The sequence below is a fragment of the Cydia fagiglandana genome, chromosome 24, assembly GCF_963556715.1.
Source record: "Cydia fagiglandana chromosome 24, ilCydFagi1.1, whole genome shotgun sequence".
Lineage (NCBI taxonomy): Eukaryota > Metazoa > Arthropoda > Insecta > Lepidoptera > Tortricidae > Cydia > Cydia fagiglandana.
Genome location: NC_085955.1, coordinates 6,476,552 through 6,498,299, shown reverse-complemented (window position 1 = coordinate 6,498,299; position 21,748 = coordinate 6,476,552). Strand labels below are relative to the sequence as shown.

Sequence of the window (21,748 nt, the reverse complement as noted above, 5' to 3'; positions counted from 1 at the left end):
GTTAGTTGCCTGTGGAATAAAAGTACAGTCAGCAATAAAAGCTTGTACCCAAAATATATTTTTTGCCAAAAACCTATTATTTTGATTAAAGTTAGATCTATGGGTTCGTTTTGGTAGGGTCTTAATTGAATGAGTTTTATTTTATGCGTATTAACTTGGAGATTGTGATTCTGTAGCCATTCTGCGGCAGGGGCTAACCAGGATCAGATCATAGCGTAATAATTAACACACACAGACTATCACATACACACAGCCCACAGCAGATGATACGGCTTAAAGTTATGTTACCTAGGTATATCATTTGGACTGTTGAGTTGAGTGTGACGGTAATTCAGTTAGTTCCTACTTCCTTTTTACAGTTATATTTGTGTTTACCTTATCCTATTTAAATATATTAATTCTAAGAATAGTTTTTGAAAATTCCTTAGGCAAATATGTTAGATTTTGTAACGAGTACCTACAGTGTATCCGTTTGTAAATTCTACCAGAATATATTTTGTACAGTTCAGTGTGTAAAAACATAGGTACAGCATATTTGTACATTCAGTATTCAAATTGTGGAATAAGAACAAATATGTATATATATATATATCATATATTCAGTCTGGCCATTAATTCAGCTATTCATAGTCTCACGTTCATACTGCATGTTTGGTACATGGACGACGGCACCATCGGCGGAGACTCACAAACGGTCCTGGCAGACTTATCCCTCTTCTTCAGTGGGTCCCTCAATACTGAGGATCGTGCCATCATATTCCTTCTGTTGAAGACCAGGTTCCTCCATAGGGTTCTGTTCCCCGCCAAATGCATGGCCTCGTGCAGTTTTAATAGCATATACGTAGGTGCCGTAATTTGAGCACACCATCTAGTAGGAGGAGGGCCCTGAGGCGTCGTGCCTTCAACTTTGCCCGTCATTATTATTCTTTCCAGGCTATCTGGAGAGCGACGTGACTTATCCCTAGTTATATAGAAATTTAGCGACATTGGCCTGAAACTTAACTTCTACAAATGTGAATTGTACCTACATTTCCGAAAACTTAGAACCGTCTGTAGCAGCCCAGGTACTTCAAAGTTTTTCGAGTTTAGCCCCAAACATTAAAATCTTACCAAAGGATAATCTCCATCTTCTCGGCTCCCCCATTTTCGATGAAGCCATTCTGTCTGTTTTGGCCAAATCGATTTCTAAATTTCATGTTAATTCAGATCGTTTAATCAAAATTAGTAGCCATTCGGCCTTATTTATTTTAAAATTTTGTTTCTTGGTTCCCAAATTTACGTACTTGCTCCGTTGCTGCCCTATCTGGAAAGTCGCTAGTTTAGTCCAACCTATCGATAGTCTCCTTAAGTCACAACTGGAATCGATTTTAAATGTCCGATTTAATGAACCGGCTTGGACCCAAGATTCTTTGCCCATTAGGTTTGGCGGTTTAGGAACACGCAAAATATCGAGTATTGCTCTGCCGGCATTCTTGTCCTCAATCCATAGCACGTCTGATCTCGCAGGTAAAATCCTTAAAACCTGTGCCACCTAGACCCGAGAAGCAAAGGGCCTGGGACAACTTAGCCCCCACTGCCGTTCTAAAATCCCTAATTGATAATTCGTCGGGAAGGGACCACGCAAGGCTCCTAGCTGTGTCCAGCCCAGAGGCTGGACAATGACCCTTTCGATTTCCAACTTCTGAACTCTACGCTGAAGCTAAGGGCCTGACTGTTCGGTAGTTATTTTTGCACAGAATCGTTTTGCTTACACACAAATTGTCTACACTTATAACTTCTTACGTCTCGCTTCTCAAAAAGCGAATCTTTAACCTACCTGTTCCAAAAGTCTTCTCCGCCTTCGGTAAACGATTTGGGGACCACCTTAAGGCTTCAACCTACAATGCCATACTAAAGCATTGTTATCTCAAAGGCAAATCAGTTATTGAGGCCAAAAATCTTACCTACACTCTTCTTCAATCACTTAAATAACTACATGGAAACAGCTAGAAGCTATACTGAGTAATATTTTATAATGTACGCAAAGGTTTAAGTGTAATTTTTTGTAATTTTGTAACTTGCATGCTATACCTATTAAGTAACTTAATCCAGATACTGTACAAATCTAAAGGCCCCTGTACACAATGGGTCAGTGCCGGCCAGTCCAAGGGACGCAGCCATGCGGCAGAATGAGATAGCAATATCATTTGCTCCCACTAACGCATAAATGCGTCCCCCAGAATGGCCCCCGCTGGCCCATTATGTACAGGGGCCTTAACGGTTCTCCGCGATACAGGTCTCACCTAGTGCGGAGGCCCTAACCATAGTTTATTGGTAAATAAATTATTTTATTAATTTTATGGCCGCACGCCTATCCATCACCCAACACCGGTACTTTGATCGAGCCAAACACTCAGAGAGGCTACCGCGAAAACAGAAATTCGCAAATTGCGGGTATCTTTCTCTTTTACTCCAATGAAGGCGTAATTAGAGTGACAGAGAAAAATGCCCGCAATTTGCGAACTTCGATTTTCGCGGTTATAGCCCTGAATTGCTATCGGACTCTGGGTCGGGGCCGATGTATACGTGGACCACAGGCCACAGCTGTGTCTCTAGTGGGGCCCCCGTTGATCGCCTTGGCCACCACGGACTCGCCTGCTCCTCGGGCGCCGGCCGCCTATCCCGTCATGCCGTGCTCAACGACATCCTGAGGAGAGCGCTCGTCAGTGACGACGTCCCTGCGGCTCTGGAGCCCCTGATCGCAAGGGATGACGGCAAACGCCCCGACGGGATGTCGTTGATCCCCTGGTGGATGGGCCGGGCGCTGGTGTGGGACGCCACCTGCGCAAATACGCTGGCGGTGTCCTACATTTCAGCCACCAGCAAACAGGCCGGGGCGGCGGCTGACGTCCGAGAACTTCAAGGCGAATAAATATAATTGTCTCGGCGCATACTACGAATTTGTAGCCTTTGGCGTCGAGACACTAGGTCCGTGGGGTAGGGGGGCTCGGGGACTCCACAAGGCGCTCAGTAAACGCCTAAGGGAGGCCACAGGTGACCCTCGCGCCGGCAGCTTTCTCGCGCAAAGATTGGCCATAGCAATCCAATCCAATCCACGCTGCCTGCGTGATGGGCACCCTACCAAGGGCGCAAAATTTTTAGTTTCAGTTATCTTAATTGTAGTTAATTTTAGTTTTATATTCATTTTAGAACACTTAGTATTTATAATAAATGAGTTTTTGTATATATACCAAGTATCAACATAAGAAATTAATAAAGTTTGTAATAAACTCACTGGTGTTTTATTTTCTGCGATAAAAAATTTGAATGAGTTTAGGATGGTTTTTGTCGGTTTAGGTAGTCACTATTATCGATTTTTCGCAGCACTACTTTCTATCATGTCGGTTATTATCGTTTCGAGAACTCACTATTATCGATTTTTCACAGCACTGCTTTCTATAAACCATAGATAAATATACAGATAATATATTTCTTTATCTGTGCTATAAACATTTTTCTTTATGTTGGTATGAATAGATGTTCATCAGTCAAGTCCTGTCAAACATGTGTCAAACCGAACCGTTTGACAAAAACGTACTATGGAGTTCCGTCTCTTAGAACGTAGTGATTATATGCTCTTTGCTTTAGTTGGTCCGAGATGACAGTCAGTGATGGATGGCTAAATTGATTTATAAAAACAACGTTTTTTTGTAATTAAAAGTGTCTTCATGTGTCGTGAAGTGGTGCAGAAGTTATTTTAGTTCATACCAAGGATAGTGGAATCACTTTTCACTTGTAGTAAACAGATAAATTCAGTAAAATTTGGAATAAACATGACGATTTGTTTTCAATACTACCGTGCTAATCTAAAACGTAATAACTGCATACGACTTTCATAACAACATACAACTTTTTAAATTGCGAGGATAATAGGGATGGTGTTATGCCAAATGAAGTAGACTATTTTATTAACTTGTGCTTGGTTTAGGTATTTTCTATATAATTATAAATGTAGTAATGAATTGTTTCTTACAGATTTGTATTTTCCTTTTTTATTTCATGGAATGGAGCTGTAAAAAAACTACCTAATTATTTCAAATTAATAATCAAATTTGATATTATCATTTTACATTACTTTCCATTCAGATTCCCACAAGATGCTATTCGCAGAGAACTATGGAAAAAAGCTGTCCAATTAGAGAGACATGAAATTAAGTGGATGCCTGGAAAGATATCTAGAATATGTTCTATTCATGAGATATAACTCGTGAGATAATCATACCCGGTATTCTATATGTAGATACACTTCCACTGAATTAATTTAACAAATACACACATTATCTGAAAATGTTGGTCATTCGAATCCACCCTCTACCGTCACATATATGTAGGTTCTCTCTCAAGCCATTTCCGTCAGTAGAAAAGAGCGGCAAATTTAGAAAATGTAAGCGCGCGAACGGGTGTGGTCCCATACAAAATTTTAATTTTGCACCTTTTTCTCTGACAAACTTGCTTGACCGGCTATATACATATAAAATATTTCTATTGGAACTGAAAGTGGGGATTTATTGTGACTCCGCCTTTTCAAATATTATTGACCCGATTCGTGTACCCATGTAAATTTTGCAGGCTGTATAGCCAGTCCGAATTCTAAGATCAAGTTTACCATACATTTACAATGGCGTACTTGATCTTAGAAAAACGGACAGACTATACCTGAATGTGACTTCGCACAGCCATACAAATTGATAATAAAATATACAAAATACTTATTATAGCGGAATACATTTATACAACAATGATATATTTACTTATGTTGAGTTAGTCTGTCATTTCACAACAACATTTTAACTAGTTATCTTTTAATCTGCATTAAATTATTATACGTGTATTATTTGACTGGTTCTTCAATGTATGGCATAAACCTATCCCTGTCCAAGTCATATTCTAATCAAATATGAACCGCAAACTCTCAGCGGCCAGTACGTACAGCAAGAAGGTTATTAGCGGATTAATGTCGCTGATTGGTAGTTATTGACATTATATGCATTTCATCTACACTTAGCTATGTACCATTAGTGTAAAAAAGATGACTATTATTTTGTTTACCAGCTTTGATTACAGGCTCTGTAAACGCGTCGTCTTATTTAAATGTAGGCGTAATTTTGTATGTGTGCTAATTTGGCCCGAGAATTTGAACGGTAATGTTCCTAAAGGCGGTTTCCATACTAAATATATGCGTTCACCGTTGATATGTTTATGATATGTTGTTAATTGACTTGATTGTTGACTTTATAATAGAACGTAGTGATTATATGCTCTTTGGTTGACTTGAAATTGGATTGAAAAGAGCTATTGTTTCAATATATAAATGAATATAAAAGCGGTACAGAACTTAAAAAGCAACTAATGTGATGGAATCGACAAACCAGTGCCACTGCTGCCTGCAGCGGCCTTCGGCGAAAGATCTGAGGACACCGTACACGCGTTTCGGCATAACGGAAACATACTCGGTCATGATCGAAGAATGCTTTGTAATCAAAGTAAGTAATAATATTAAGTCGGTAGGGTAGGGTAAGACCTAAATTTGGTGCTTTACGAAGCCCTAAGTCGCCTCTGCCTGAAATGTGTGTGGAATGTTTACACATTATCTTAGTACAGCATGGGATAAATGACTCACACCTGGCACTAAATCGTGCACAATGGAAGAAAAGGACAGGGAAGGCCGACCCCATGTAAATGGGATAAGGTTTGGAAAGAAGAAGATTATCTTCTTCTTTCCAAACCTGGACAACTCTGGACGACCCCCTGGCAGCTTGTTTACAACTATTGTTTTGTGGTTAGATTCAATGATTTATCAGTTTGAACGTTTTGCGTTTGTCGGAGGTAAATCTTAAAACTTAAATACCCGATTAAGTCCCCGTTGTGCAATTTAATTATGTCCAGATCTCATAGAATAATGTATGAGTCTTGTGTGCTAAGAATATAGACATAATGAAATCATGTATGGCATGATGTAGTCAGTGTTTTGTGTAACTTTTTGCAGCTAACTTCATGTGACAATGGTAAGAGTGGTATCTGCGAGGTGTGTCTGGGGCGGCTGCGGGAGGCGTGCCTCTTCAAGCTGCAGGTGCAGCACTGCCAGGCCGAGCTGCAAATGGGATTAGAGAGAAAACTGAGTGTCAAATGTAAGGTAATTATATATTTTGAGAATTCATATCCATAAGAGACAGTCAGTTGACACTTTGGACAAGTCACGTGGTCTGTCACGTGACTTGTCCAACGGATCGACTGCGGGGGTAGATTGGCGGGAACAGCTGGCTTTAAAAACACAAGCGAGACGGATCTCTCTAAAGGGCGCGATTGCTAGTTATAATACTGTTTGTTGGATGTATGCTATTGTGTAATATAGTTTAAGGAGTATCAAAAATATATTTGGATAAAATGTATGTGATGTTTTAATCCTGACCTAAGGACCTCAATAGGTCAGAAGTGGGATAAAATAAGGCTAAAACTTGTCTTTCTACGCTCACCGCTCGAAACAAAAAGAAACGTAAGTACATTTTTGAATACTTCAGACAAACAATCAAGTAAAACTATGGAAATATAAGAGTAGGATGTGAGTACAATCTAATTAAATGTAAAAGCTGGGAAGATTTCAATGATGGCACATGTTATTAAACTATTACTTGTAAGGTTGATCTTATTGAACGATTATTGGAAAAACCAAGTTACTTTTTTTTCCTTTTTAATATTCTACTGATCGTTTTTCTTTTCCCTCTCTTTTACTTAATCTTACAGTTTAGTTACTCTGTATCTAACAGAGTTTGTAAGCACCGTATTATAATCGACTTTATTGAAGGGGGATTCTATTACATGCTAAGTACTTTTGATCTGATTTATTTCACGCTAGCATCAGTTATGTTACGCACTGTAATTTCATGTGCCTCAAAAATACGTGCATAATTACTAGCTACCATCAAATGGATGATTAAAAAAAAAGACAGATACGCATTTATCTTAAAACAAATTATACTACTATGATTTATTTACTTTACTTAAATGTAATTAGCGATAGCGTGTTTTTTGGCTCCACGTGTTTTTTTTTCTTACTTTAATGGGATTCTAAGCTTATGATGTAAGTTTCAGATTACCACGCTTAATATGACTAGCGAGGCTGGCTCGAGGAAAGAGCCAAGTCCTCGTGAGGAAAGGATTGGATTGGATAAGGATGGAGGCTATGTGAACAGTCGAGGGGAAGGACTGTCACATAGATTTCAGGATGGAATGCCCGGGGATAAGGGCAAGGGAAAGGATAATGGATTGAATGGAAGTGCGTCAGGCTCGAGGACAGAGCGGATAGCACATGGACAAAATATGACACAAAGGAGGAGTCGCTCGCGACATCGATCAAGTGACTATGACAGCGAGGAAGAGTACAGGAGGAGGAGAAGGAACAGGAGAACAAGGAGGAGGAGGAGTTATTCGTCATCTGGATCATCTGGACCTGGAGGATCACCGGTACTGCCTACCAGAAGGACTCGAGGAGAGAGAAGTAAGGGATCTGATCCTAATATTATGTTAGACAAATTTTTGAACATCCTTGATAATTTCAAACGTTCGGATAAGCCCAAATTAACTTTTAACACAAATGTAGTGCCTGAATTTGATCCGAGTTCGAAGGAGCAGACCATTCTCACTTGGCTAACGAAAGTGGAAGAGTGTGCACAAATTTATGGATGGGAGGATAAAGAAATAATCCACTATTCGTTACCCAAGCTGACTGGTCTAGCTAAAACATGGTACCAGGGCTTATCCACGTTGTTATTCACTTGGACTGAATGGAAACAGAAGTTAATAGAATCATTTCCTTATCGGGAGGACTACGCTGAACTATTAACGGAAATGTTAGCTAAGAAAGTTAAATACGGCGAGTCGTTTGAGCACTACTATTACGCGAAAGTCAACTTGCTTAACCGCTGTAAGATCTACAACAAACATGCAGTTGACTGCCTTCTTAACGGTATAGAGGATCGCACTGTCAAAGTCAGTGCTCAAGCGGCTCAGTTTAAGGAACCTGAAGAAGTCCTTAAATATTTTAGAACTATAAAAGTTGGCCAACCCCGTGACAATAATAATGCAGCATCCTTTAAAAAAAAAAAATAACGAATCTGAGAGCTCATTTGCCGATAGCCGTAATTCGGAAACTAGTAAGGCGGGTTCTAGTAATTCAACTATACGGTGTTTTAATTGCAACGAGATTGGCCACCCGAGCTTCAAATGTAACAAGCCTTTATTGACTTGTACGACTTGCAATAAGATAGAGCATCAGGCTTCTAACTGCTATAAGAATAAAATCACAGATAGTAAGGACAATTCTCAGGCTGCTGACAAAAACAATGTTACTAAATAGGTTCTTAATGTTAAGTAGGACAGCCAGTTTAGAACCTCAGATCGACTGTCAGCTTGACTTACCACTTTTTAATGGCGTAAGACCTGACTTAGCAAAGTCCGTCTTTTTGCTGGAAAAGGCCACCAACATTAAGGTAAAGCAGTGATATCAATATTAGTTACCGCAAACACTGTAGATGACAGTATGTGGCGTCAGCGGGTCATTGAGAGGTCCCGAGGGAGAAGAATACTATGTCTTCCATGGTATGTTTTGTAGTGTGCAATAAAGCATTTTATTATTATTATCTCCTTGGATATCACGGGCCTATAATCCCGGTTTTTTGATAGGCTTGCGTGGGGACACAGATCCAACACGTAGAGGCCCCTTGGAGAGCTTTTATGTCATGTAGAACGCCTGCTGGAACCCGTTCACAGGTGCAACAATAGACACCCGTGAACCGGTCTCAGCAGGCATTGGGACTATTGTAGAAAAAGAGAACAGTATACCGGTCTATGGATTGAAGTTTGGGTGGACTATGAGACTGGGCTATTGTAAAAGAGGTCCGGACACCTGCCATAACAATGTTAACACCGTCATCGAGGCAGGCGGTGACTCGCCGCTGACTAGATGGGCCCCTGAAACTGCCGTCGTAAAGACGACCAGGAGCAACATCGGTGTGAGCGGCTCAGGGGTGTCGAGAGGTGTGCGCCGCTTTCTACCCAGTGGCTGTTAATAGCCACTGTGCCAACTCGCGTCTTATGCATCTTTCACTTCCACCCCTGGAGCATATAGCTCTAACGACTCCTCTCTGGACGGCCAATGAAGGCAAGCCAGAGCTGAGAGTCCTGCGGGTCCCCTTGGGGTCCACTCCGACCGACGAAGACACGCCGGAGATGGAGACCCTGACCGACTCTCGGGAGCACTCGGGTCCGTGGGGTCGTTACTCCCCAACAGCTCGCCACAAGCTGCCCTGCGGGCTTATTATTATTATTATTATTGTTTGTATCTCCTTTCTGGATTTCACGGGCCTATAAATCCCGGTCTTTTGATAGGCTTGCGTGGGGATACAGATCCAACACGTAGAGGCCGTTTGGAGAGCTTTAATGTCATGTAGAACGCCTGCTGGAACCCGTTCACAGGCGCAACAATAGACACCCATGAACCGGTCACAGCAGGCATTGGGACTATTGTAGAAAAAGTGAACAGCGTTCCGGTCTATAGATTGCAGTTTGGGTGGACAATGAAACTGGGCTATTGCAAAGAGGTCCGGACACCTGCCATAACAATGTTAACACCGTCATCGAGGCAGGTGGTGACTCGCCGCTGACTAGATGGGCCCCTGAAACTGCCGTCGTAAAGACGACCAGGAGCAACATCGATGTGAGCGGCTCAGGGGTGTCGAGAGGTGTGCGCCGCTTTCTACCCAGTGGCTGTTACCAGCCACTGTGCCAACTCGCGTCTTATGCATCTTTCACTTCCACCCCTGGAGCATATAGCTCTAGCGACTCCTCTCTGGACGGCCAATGAAGGCAAGCCAGAGCTGAGAGTCCTGCGGGTCCCCTTGGGGTCCACTCCGACCGACGAAGACACGCCGGAGACGGAGACCCTGACCGACTCTTGGGAGCACTCGGGTCCGTGGGGTCGTTACTCCCCAACAGCTCGCCACAAGCTGCCCTGCGGGCTTATTATTATTATTATTATGTGTTAGTTTATGAACCAGCGCACTACTTTATTGGTGTATAATGTTTCGGCAGACAAGACGAGCATTCAGAAGGGTAAGTTATTAATGCGAGCACTTATAAAAACCTCACAGGACTCTAGACACATACTTAACAACGGCTGCGTGACTATTAACAACGACACAGCAAATAAAGACATCAACGTGCTGAATTGAACAAGGTATTATTTCAATATAAGGATTGTTTCTCTAATAGCATCAAGGATCTTGGATATATAAATACAACAGAGATGATGATTATCCGGATATCCGGCTTCAATATTATTAGCAGGTCAGAAGGTAAACTAGGTTCAGTTTTTAGTGATACTGTGATTAGAACAACGCCTGAACTAAATAGCTCAACAGCGAGGTAAGGGTGCAGCTAACTTTAATGATCATAAAAAGCCATCAACGGTTTAAAGCGAAGGTGACTTGGTACGTATGTCCAGACAAGTCCCTCATGATGGTAAATCTCAGAAGCTTTGCAACAAATATCAGGCCCTTCCCACATACTTATGTACCGTAACATCGGGGTACTTTAGCTCATGGGGGTTACTTTGTCCCAAAACGAAAAAAAGATTGAACTTCCCGTCACGCTGCACGTCAGGACCTATCGATGTATTTCGCGCTATTCATCGATAGATGACCGTATGGGGCGGTGGGTAGAAACAGTTTCACGTTAACAACGCTGATTGGTCAGTCCATAATTTCGGTCACAAGTTGTTACCTATAAACTACGCGATTCTATAATGTGCAAACTTTTTCTCGAAACAAAGAAAGCAAATAAGTTTAAGTGTTTGATTGTTATTAATCGTAACAGATATGTATCTAGGATCCTAATGTGATATAAATCATAGAATTTAAGACATTATTGTGAGAAGTATATGTTATTGAAAATCAAAGTATTCTTTGGCTATCGTTTTCGGGTTTCTTTGACCCATGGGAAAACATTTCCTTCAGAGAGAACAGCGACGCAGATATAGTCTCGCTTCATCTACTGAAGCTCTCATAACGGCACGAGATCAATCTGCTAACTAAGAAGACAATTTACTATTGACGCAGGTTATAAATCGCGATCCCAGGAACAGCAGCCAGTGTGGTTCGTCCTGTGCTGGAGCACTGGATGAACCACAGGCTCAGGTTTCAAAGACAGATTCTCTAGATTGTAATGGAATTAATGAAAACAAAGATAAAGAACATCTGCCGCATAAGTTTAATATCTTATAAAATGATTATCAATTTTTAAGACTGATTAGTTACAGTCGACTGTTAACTAGGTGCCTACCTAGTAAAATAATTCTATAGGAAAAAAAATTTTTCATATGAAAATTATAGTTATACACGTTAACTATTTCTAATGATTATGATTATGATCGATAAGTTTAGAGGGTTTTTCTGATTGTTTTGGCAAAGTTTTTATTAAAAAATCATGTTTAATAAACTGCGTCAAGCAGATCTTGTCAGTAGAAAAAGGCGGCAAATTTGAAAAATGTAGGCGCGAAGGGTTATCATCCCATAGAAAATTTGAATATCGCGCCTTTTTCTACTGACAAGATTTGCTTGACCAAGTATAGATTTATTACTTTGTGTTGATTAGTTTGCTTTTTTAGTGTAATAAAAACAAATGAATCTTACTACTATGTCCTTATTTGATATACATGTGTATTGTGTAATAAATTTAAACAGCTTTCTTTGCGCTTTTATTTACGTTGTACTCAATGAAAAATCGAGGGCCAAAGAAACCCGCTTGAAAGCGCAACTTTGGCTCAAACTTTGCGAAAAATTAAAAAATATTTAGAGGTTGATTTATTAAGTTTTACGTATGTGCATGAGTTGATTATACCCACAATTAGTCCTTTTTTTGGACATGACAAGGGCATTTGACTTGGTTGCTCATCAGAGACTCTTGACAAAACTTGAGCACTATGGAGTGCGAGGAAATGTGCTTCGCTGGATAGAGTCATACTTAAGTCAAAGAACGCAATATACAGAAATTGTTAGGAGGGAAGGCAAGTCTTTAAACACCTACAAATCTAACTGCAGAGAAAATTACTTTGTGCCACAGGGCAGTGTCTTGGGCCCATTACTGTTTTCATTTTACATAAATGATTTGCCTAAAGCCGTAGATTTTCCTACCGTACTATTTGCAGACGACACTTCCGTAGTAATACCATGTACTGATATGCAAACATTTGAAAGTGACATTAATAGAACTCTGAATGCATTAGTCAACTGGCTGGAAATTAATAACCTATCAATAAATGTAAGCAAAACTAGGTATATGCAATTTAGAACTAGTAAGCGTCAAAGTTTGAAGCTAAATATAACTTGCTTAGGTGATTCTGTCAGCGAAAATAAAAGCTTAAAATTTCTTGGTATAGATTTGGATGAACATTTAACCTTTAATGAGCATGTTGATGGTGTTTGTAGTAAAATAAATAAATTTATATTCCCTTTGAGGAAAGTCAGACAAACAGTATCTCGAGAATCAGCATTACTGGCATATCACAGCTACATTATGTCTACACTCAGATATGGTATAATAGTATGGGGTAACTCATTTGATGTGCAAAGGGCGTTCATAATGCAAAAAAGATGTATAAGAGCCATCTTCAAAATGAAACAAATGGAATCCTGTAAGCCAGTAATGCAAAAGAATAAATTGTTATCACTACCATCCTTGTACATATATGAAATGGCTCTTTTTGTTCGCCTCAATGAAACTCATTTTAAAAAAAACTGTGATATGATAAGTTACAATGACCGTATATCTAGACAGCGCAATCTACTATTTTTGCCAAAAACCTGCCTCAAACAAACAGCTAGAAGTTCATTTTATATGTGTATAAAAATATTTAATAGGTTGCCAGCTGACATAAAAGACCTTCCAATCAACAAGTTTAAAAAGAAATTATTTTTATGGCTTAATGACATGTGTTTTTATTCCATACATGAATACTTTGATTATGAAATGGAATAGAAATAGGAATTTGAAATTGTAAATAATGAATTGCATGACTTTTCTAATGTTAATAATTAATCTGACATGTTATTTCTAATATTTTTTATGTTATAATTTTATGTTAGTGCGACTATACTTTAAATTTTGCATGCTACACCAAGCAGGGTATGGTTGAACTAATTAATATGTTATTGTACACCTTTGTAAACCCATATTCAGCAAATAAATAAATACAATAAATACAATACAATTAAATACCTATGAGTATAAAAGTGTCATAATGCGATTAAAATTGAAGTGCTCAAACGAAAAGTAAAAAGTATCTTGATTTTGGGACAAAGTACCCCGATGTTACGGTACTAAAAGTCTTACCGAACGATAGATTCCTTGACACACCGATGAAAGTATGCTGCTGTCGTGGACACAGATAAAATTCAGCGATGGATGATATTTACGTGAGAGAATTAGAAATCGGAGATATAGATGAGGATGTCGATGATGTTGCTAGATAATATATATGTGCATATAAAGTCTTGAGGAATCATATTAGTGTCTGTTATGTTGAATTATATCCACTATATTGTCCTATTGTTAGTTTTGTAACAAACAATGAGGGAACAAATCGTACCTAAATGGCTAACGTTTAGAATATATCCTAAAGCACTTTGGCACTTATTATATTTTTGATTGTGTTGTAAACTCTTGATGTGTTTAAGGAATTAAAATAGACATGTAACGATTTTGGTTGATAATATAATTTATATTATTTTAGCGAATAAGTGTACAGTAAATAACAAAACTTCTTGAATTATTATATCACCATTTTGTTTTTAGATTTTTTTTTCTCTGTTTTCAAATAGCGAAGGGACTCGCTATGTGTAGGATGGCCGAGCTGTAAGGTAATTATATATTTTGAGAATTCATATCCATAAGAGACAGTCAGTTGACACTTTGGACAAGTCACGTGGTCTGTCACGTGACTTGTCCAACGGATTGACTGCGGGGGTAGATTGGCGGGAACAGCTGGCTTTAAAAACACAAGCGAGTACCTGAGTGGGGCATTCTGTTGCGAGCCTTTGAAAGAGACGGATCTCTCTAAAGGGCGCGATTGCTAGTTATAATACTGTTTGTTGGATGTATGCTATTGTGTAATATAGTTTAAGGAGTATCAAAAATATATTTGGATAAAATGTATGTGATGTTTGAATTTATTCTTATTCTTATGTTTTAATCCTGACCTAAGGACCTCAATACAAAGGTACATATTAATATGCTTTGATATCAACATACAGCCATGCCACAGTAGATCAATGCCATGCTCGAGAAGCAAAGAACCGGAGCTTCTCAATTTCTTTGGCTTCTCTTCTTTTTCAATTTTTTATGTGGGAAAATCAATAATTTTTTGTCACTTACTGTCATGGTTACATTCTCGGGGTCACTTTTTAAACCAGGGGTCTCCAAATCCCGGCCCGTGGGCCAAATCCATGATGCGTTCGAACACCCTTCCCCGGCGCAAAAACCGGTGGTGGCCCGCGCGAAAGTTTCTGAGGCGCAATATGGCCCTCAGTTAAAAAGTTTTGAGACTCCTGCTTTAAACCATGGTTTTATACTGTTCAAATTAATTAAAAATTATTTATATTAAGGGTTATGTTGTGACATGGCCGTGAGCCATAATTCTCAAAATATATTTCTTCTATAAATTACAAATTCAATTACATTCTATGTAAATATTTTAATTTCGTTTTTCGTCACTTACGTTTTCCATATCAAGGAAAGAGGTTCATGTTACGAATATTTTGGGCGGATAACGTTGGAACCGTTTCTGGCCTATAACCGCGAAAATCATCATTTTTCTCTGTCTATCTAATTACGCCTTCATTGGAGTAAAAGAGAAAGATGCCCGTAATTTGTGAATTTCGGTTTTCGCGGTAGCTCCTCTGGTGTTTACTTTACTCGTTTGTTTTAAACCTTATACAGTCAGCAGCAGAAGTTGCTCAGCGGGCCAGGTGTTCAAAAGGATCTTGACGCGACTTTATTATTAAGAGAATAAGAGTGTGTCCAGGTAATTTAGAACACCTCGACCGCTTAGCAACTTTTGCTGCTGACTGTACCTACCACGTTATATTTTAGACGAAGAAGCCTTGGATGAACTATCTTCAGATGGCGCGTACAGCGAGTCTCCCGAGCCTTTAAGTAAGTATCTAGTATGCTTTTCAAAATTAAGTAGAATGAATTGACAGCAGTTATAATAAAAGAAAACGAGCTACTTAGCAGTAAGATAGTCGACGACCGGTCTGGCCTAGTGGGTAGTGACCCTGCCTATGAAGCCGATGGTCCCGGGTTCGAATCCTGGTGAGGGCATATATTTGTATTATGATACAGATATTTGTTCCTGAGTCATGGTTGTTTTCTATGTATTTAAGTATTTATACATATATTATATATATTGTTGTCTGAGAACCCACTACACAAGCCTTCTTGAGCTTACCGTGGGGCTTAGTCAATTTGTGTAAAAATGTCCTATAATATTTATTTATATGCAGTCTACATTTACAGTTATGCCATTTAGGGTTCTTGCTAAAATTGGAAACTTTATAGTGTTGAACAATAAATTCAGGTAGGACCCTAAATGGCGCAACAATCTCGGAGTGTGATGGACTGATTACACAAAAACAAATTTCGTATTGATAATATTAGTAGGGGTTGCGACCCTAAAATGAGGAGAAGGGTAAATAAAAATGAGGAGGAGGCTAAATGCAAATGAGGAGGGTAAATGAAAATGAGGAGGAGGGTAAATAAAAACGAAAAGGTATAAATCATCCACCAATGGCTTACTCATAGAGTATTTTACTCAATAAACGAGTTCTTTGCTTACAAAGAAGACTCTGTAATATACTAGTTAAGTTAGTTGTATGATTTAGCGATTTAGTCCTTTAATTTTAAGTTTTTCATTTGATATTCGCACGCCAGAAAAGGCGTAATATGTAGAACAATTTTGTACGTACTTAAGACCACCATACTATGTAACCATATTACTGCGAAAAAACCATTCGTATTTGTATCAAAAAACTCTCGTAAACAACGTCAGTTCAGTGTGTGTATTACTGTGTTCAGCTTCAGACGAGGAGCCCCTGGGTCCGCCGTGTAAAGATGAGCCGCGGGACGAACATCTGTTACGTAAGTACACACTATTAATTGAATGAATGTTAAGTTCAGTAAATACAATAGTCTACTCCGTCTATACAAATCTTTATGCTACAAAATTGTTTTAAAATAATAGGGAGTATTACTGCAATGTCTGCCGCCAGAGTGCAGCACTAATTTGTTTAGTAAACCACAGAGTAACTTATACGTAGTGGGCCTTAAACAGTTTTTTGGGGTTCCGTACCCACAGGGTAAAACGGGAGCCTATTACTAAGACTCCGTTATCCGTCCGTCCGTCCGTCTGTCACCAGGCTGTATCTCACGAACCGTGATAGCTAGTTGAAATTTTCACAGATGATGTATTTCTGTTGCCGCTATAACAACAAATACTAAAAAGTAAATCCGCGGTGGGCGAGTCCGACTCGCACTTGTCCGATTTTTTGACAAGTTTTTGCTATGACATTGATGCATTAGGGTTTCAGGGCGGTTTGTTTACTGGTGGCCTACCGCGAAACGAGAAAATCGAAATTCCGTTATCTGCCTCTCCATCGAATCGAACAAGCAAGAGTGATAGAGGGAGCGTTCAAGTATTACGTAACGAATTTGGGGGGGGGGGGGTCTTGTAAAACGTTACGATGCGTTACAGGGGCGGGAAAGGGGGTTTGAACTACGCGTTACGTAACATTGTATTTTAACCCTTCAGAACGGATTAAAACAATAACAAAGGTATTTTAGTGACTTTCCGGTACTTTACGCCACATACCTAATTGTGGCCTTTAGGTCAAAAAATGGTCACTTGGTGGTTACGTAACGTTTTACTAGGGGGAGGGGGGTACAGAAAAACGTTACGGCGCGTTACATGGGGGGGAGGGGGGTCAAAAATGTCCAAAAATTGCGTTACGTAATACTTGAACGCTCCCAGTGTGGCAGAAACCGAACTTTCGATTGTCGTGTTTCACGGAAAGGTATATTGAGTTAGAGACACCCTCTCCCTCATCATGAAACATCTGGACCAAGAACATACTTTACTGTTTATATTTACTTCAAAAAAAACCTATCCCATTAAAAAAAAACTTATATAGACAATTTATTTGTAGCTAAAATTCACCAAAAATCACCAAATGTTATTACTTAGTTATAGTAGAGGAGCACAAGAGATTTTTTGTAGTTAGGCCTGAGTTACACTTGTAAGTTTTACTTACGTAAGTAGGGACACGGCTATACTACAGAATGAGAGATGAATATCGTTATCTCATTCTAACAAATAGCTTTGTCTTACGTAAGTAAAACTTACAAGTGTAACTCAGGCCTTACTCCAGTGTGTCAGATTTAGATATGAGTGATATCTTGCTACCCGTGAAACTGGATGGAAAGATAAAATGTGATTGTTAGTTTGTTTTTGTACTTATAAATAACTTTTTGTAAATATTGCATGCTTGCAAGTAAATATGTAAGTAAGCCAAATTAACCCCGGCTTGCCTATGGATATGTTTGACGCGCCGCCACTGCAAATTATTAGCAGTTCGGGGCCAGTTACAAATCTACTATACAAAACGCGAGAGTTTAAACTTAAAGTATTATATCATAATAAATGTTAATATATTTGTTTTAGTTGTAAAATCAGAGCCGTGTGATGCCGTGGGAGATGAGCAGCTGCCTGATGCGTCATGTAAGTTTATCCTAACTGTCCGTGTTTATAGAAGTTACTTGTAGAGCCATAAGAGCTTGTCACATACTTTTTGCAGCCTCCGAAGAGTAACACATTATTACAGGTGACTGATGTACAACTACACTCTGTATCTTTAGGTATTTAAATAAAAGCAAAAAAAATCTACCCTCAATTGGCTCCTTAAGCCAGTTGAGGGAAGATGAAAACATTACACGATCAAATAATGTAGGTTAAAGTCAGGTCGTTCAGTGACTGAACCAGGCGGTTTTGTAATTTCGTTAGTTACCCAATAAATGTTATAGCTACCCGAAAATCTACAAATTGTTTACTTTTATTTAAATACCTAAAGATACAAACTATAAATAAAATCATCATCATCATTCTAGCCTTCAGTCGCCCGCTGCTGAGCATAGGCCTCTTCGTGTACGCCACTTATCCCGGTCCTGGGCTAGTCTTATCCAAAAGTGCCCCGCAATTTTCCGAATCATCATCATCATATATTTTGTTTTTGTGTCCAGCCGCAGCTGTTGAGCTTCAGCCAGCGCAGCCTGCCGCCCGCGCGAGCCGAGCCGAGCTCGAGCGTCGCCACGTCTCAGCGCCCGCGCGGGCGACTTCCGTGACGTCACACGGGCCCACTCCAGCGACGAGTGTAAAGTTGCCCGTCGCCACCCGCCATCAAGCCCACACACACCAGCCTACCTTAATGGGACATATAAATAACACAGACACTGATGCAGTGTATTCATGCAGAATCTGTCCACAAAAGTTCTCAAACAAATCTCTCCGCAAACAACATGAATACACTCACATGGAACTATACATTTGCGATATGTGTAATATGAAATTCAGGCTGAAATCAGTTTTAATAAGACATATTTTTGACGTACATATGAAGATAAATGACGTGTGTAAAGTTTGCAACAAAATTCTTGCAAACAAGGCGTGCTTAAAGAAACATCAAAGACTTCACACTGGTGACAAACCATACAAATGTAAGGTATGTGATAAGAAATTTGCACTTGTTGAATATTTAAATTTACACCAAACTGTTCACACTGGTGAAAAACGATACAACTGTGAAAAATGTAACAAACAATTCAAATATAAAAATAGTTTAAACAAACATAAAAATATTCACACCGGTGTCAAAAAATATAGCTGTGATCAATGCGGCAAACATTTTACACAAAGCAACACTTTAACTGCACACAAAAGGGTTCTGCACACAGGTGAGAAATTATATAAGTGTGATGAATGTGATAAATTATTTGGATATAAAAACTCTTTAACTAATCATAAAAAAATGCATGCTCGAGGTGATATTTACAGCTGCAACTTTTGCGACGAGAAATTTCCTCAAATAATACTTTTAAATAAACATAAAAATAAGCACGTCGGAGAGAAACCGTACGGCTGCGAAGAATGTGACAAGAGATTTAAAAGAAAAGATCTATTAGATTTCCATAAAATAACGCACAAAGGAGACAGACCATACACCTGTGACAAGTGTGGTAAGCAATTTAAACGAAAATATAATTTATGTCAACATGGAAAAAATCACGCAGAAAAATCTCACAGTTGTAATGAATGTAACAAGAAATTCACACACAAGCATCAGTTAGAAGCTCATGTAAGAACTCACACTAAAAAAAAACCATTTATTTGTGCAAAATGTGGCGCGCAATTTGCTCAGAATTATATTTTAGAGAAACATAAACATATTCATTCTGAAAAGATACCCGTGACCGAGTGAGTGAAAGGAAATTAACTAAAGGAATTTATTATTATTTCTTTATTTATTTGAACTCTTAGGCTAAGTGATTTATAATATGAATATAAAAGTAAAATCTAAAAACACTTACAAAACGATAAAAAATACATGTAAACATTATAAAAAAAACCTAACCTAGGGTGCCGCCGTGGTGGTCAGAGCCGCAGAGTGAGGGACCGACGTACTATACGCGCCGTGTCAAAAATTACCGCCTTCTACATCTGACCCTTGATCCAACCACACATTATTATTATTACAGTTTTATTTATTCCAGTGAACTTTTGTACATTTTACAATGTAGTGTTTTTGATAAATATAATTTTAGTTTATTTTATGTGTTCATATTGTTTTTAATTTCACTGATCCCTATTGGGTACTAAAGCCTCCTCGAGTCCCTTCCATTGTTAACGGAGCAAGGAATTAATAGTAAAGATTAATTACAAAACAGTGCATCAAACACGTTTGCTACACTTCAGTGTGCAAACAAAATCTAATTAGAAAAGGATCCCTTAATAGAATGACAAAGGTACTAAATTAAAAAACCAAATATTTATTACAACAATCATAAGTAATACATAGGCAAAGTGTTAGGTAAGACATATGTAGGTAGGGTAGAAAAGGGGTTTCAGTCGGTGTGTGGAACCTGGCGGTGGACTTAAACCGGTGGCGTGTGCCTCGGATGCACATGCTGGTGGCGCGTATAACGGCGATAGTGATCCTGCCTCCTTAGAGAAAGGTTCCACTGTTGAGGTGGTTGGTGATGGTTTCTGCCATGTTTTATAAAGGAGGACATTTGGGGTGCATGGACGCTGTCAACAGATGTTACAAGTGGTGTGAACGTTGCATGTCGCATTTCACAGGCCGTGGAATATTTTCTAATTATAAAACACATAATTATATTTTGTCTGTTATACCACTTTTACTAAATCGAAATATATGAAATAAACATAAATGTACTATAAAGAATATGATAGAAAGTTTATACTACGGATGGGCCTCCATACTAATTTGAAGAAAGTAGTGAGATTAAAATTGCCGCATACCTACTTGTAAATGCTGTAAATTAGTGGATTGCTCGCTAGATTTTAGAAGCTTTTATTTCACTTAATCTTTCACTAAATTAAATAAAACGTACACATTTACATAGATCTAGGGACTGGCTTTACGGGCAATAATAATGAGGCATGACAGGGGCCAGTACAGCGGTGTGAAACCGCTACAACGCGATTGGTTGATGAGTTTGCATCACGCGCGCGATTGATTGATGAGTTTGCATTACGCGCGCTATTGGTTGCAGCTAGTTGCACGGTTACTGCACGATTGGCTGAAATTCGTGAGTATATAACACCGCTGAACTAGTACCATTTTTAGTGCCCCATTAGCCCGTCCTTAGATATTATACGTTAATGACATAGTGTAGGTATATGTCATAGACTAGGAATTCTCTAGACCGAGTTTAGAGCAATTATTTCATGCAACCGATGATGCCAACTTGGTGGTAACTAGTGGGAATAACCGAGCAACAATAAAATGAGGTCTACAGAAATGTTGATCAATATTTACCAGTATTCTAATGTATTGTTTTTGCTATATGAAAATTGTCTCAACATCACAACTATTTCCCCACAAAACGAGACCGTAAGAAACGAACATAACATACGACGATACGAAACCATATTTGACTATTTCGTCCAACGCTTTTACAACGCGCGTAGAAAAGCGTTTGAATGACACAAATGGATACATGTATATTAAATATTCACACGACAGCGGTGGCGCTTTTCGCTTTTTATCAAGCGTTGTTGGATTTCCGACTTTAAGCCTTGGTCGTTAAATCGAATTTAGAGTGCGGACAGATTCAAGCGCTTTTTTAACGCGCGTTGAAAAAGCTGTCGTGCGAATGGGGAATAATAGACCATAGAAGAAACAACCGAAATTCACACAAACTAGAATTGCCTTTTTCCTCATTAAACCTTGACCTTGTCAAAATCTAGCCCTCATTTTATGTGTATCAAAAATTTTGATTCAAAATTTATAATTACATTCCGAATTATCTGAAAAACTTAGAAAATCACAAAATATTCAATAACAACACATCGTACATCACAGACCTT

At 39.0% G+C, this 21,748-nt stretch overlaps 3 protein-coding genes across 3 annotated transcripts in view; all 3 read left to right on the top strand.

Annotated features, from left to right (window-relative positions):
- LOC134676171 (gastrula zinc finger protein XlCGF57.1-like) overlaps nt 1-21,748 on the top strand; it is a 119,633-nt gene that overhangs the window by 31,148 nt on the left and 66,737 nt on the right. The window lies entirely within an intron of this gene.
- Nucleotides 7,127-8,145, top strand: LOC134676556 (uncharacterized). The gene has a single exon (XM_063534947.1). The coding sequence runs from the start codon at nt 7,144-7,146 to the stop codon at nt 8,143-8,145; it is 1,002 nt and encodes a 333-aa protein (XP_063391017.1). The 5' UTR covers nt 7,127-7,143.
- Nucleotides 18,456-19,900, top strand: LOC134676189 (zinc finger protein OZF-like). Its single transcript, XM_063534518.1, has one exon. It carries the CDS (start codon nt 18,567-18,569, stop codon nt 19,614-19,616), a length of 1,050 nt encoding a protein of 349 aa, XP_063390588.1. The 5' UTR covers nt 18,456-18,566; the 3' UTR covers nt 19,617-19,900.

What these genes read in the sequence shown, in the direction of transcription:
- LOC134676556 (XM_063534947.1), top strand. Translation starts at nt 7,144, where the DNA reads ATGACTAGCGAGGCTGGCTCGAGGAAAGAGCCAAGTCCTCGTGAGGAA.
- LOC134676189 (XM_063534518.1), top strand. Translation starts at nt 18,567, where the DNA reads ATGGGACATATAAATAACACAGACACTGATGCAGTGTATTCATGCAGA.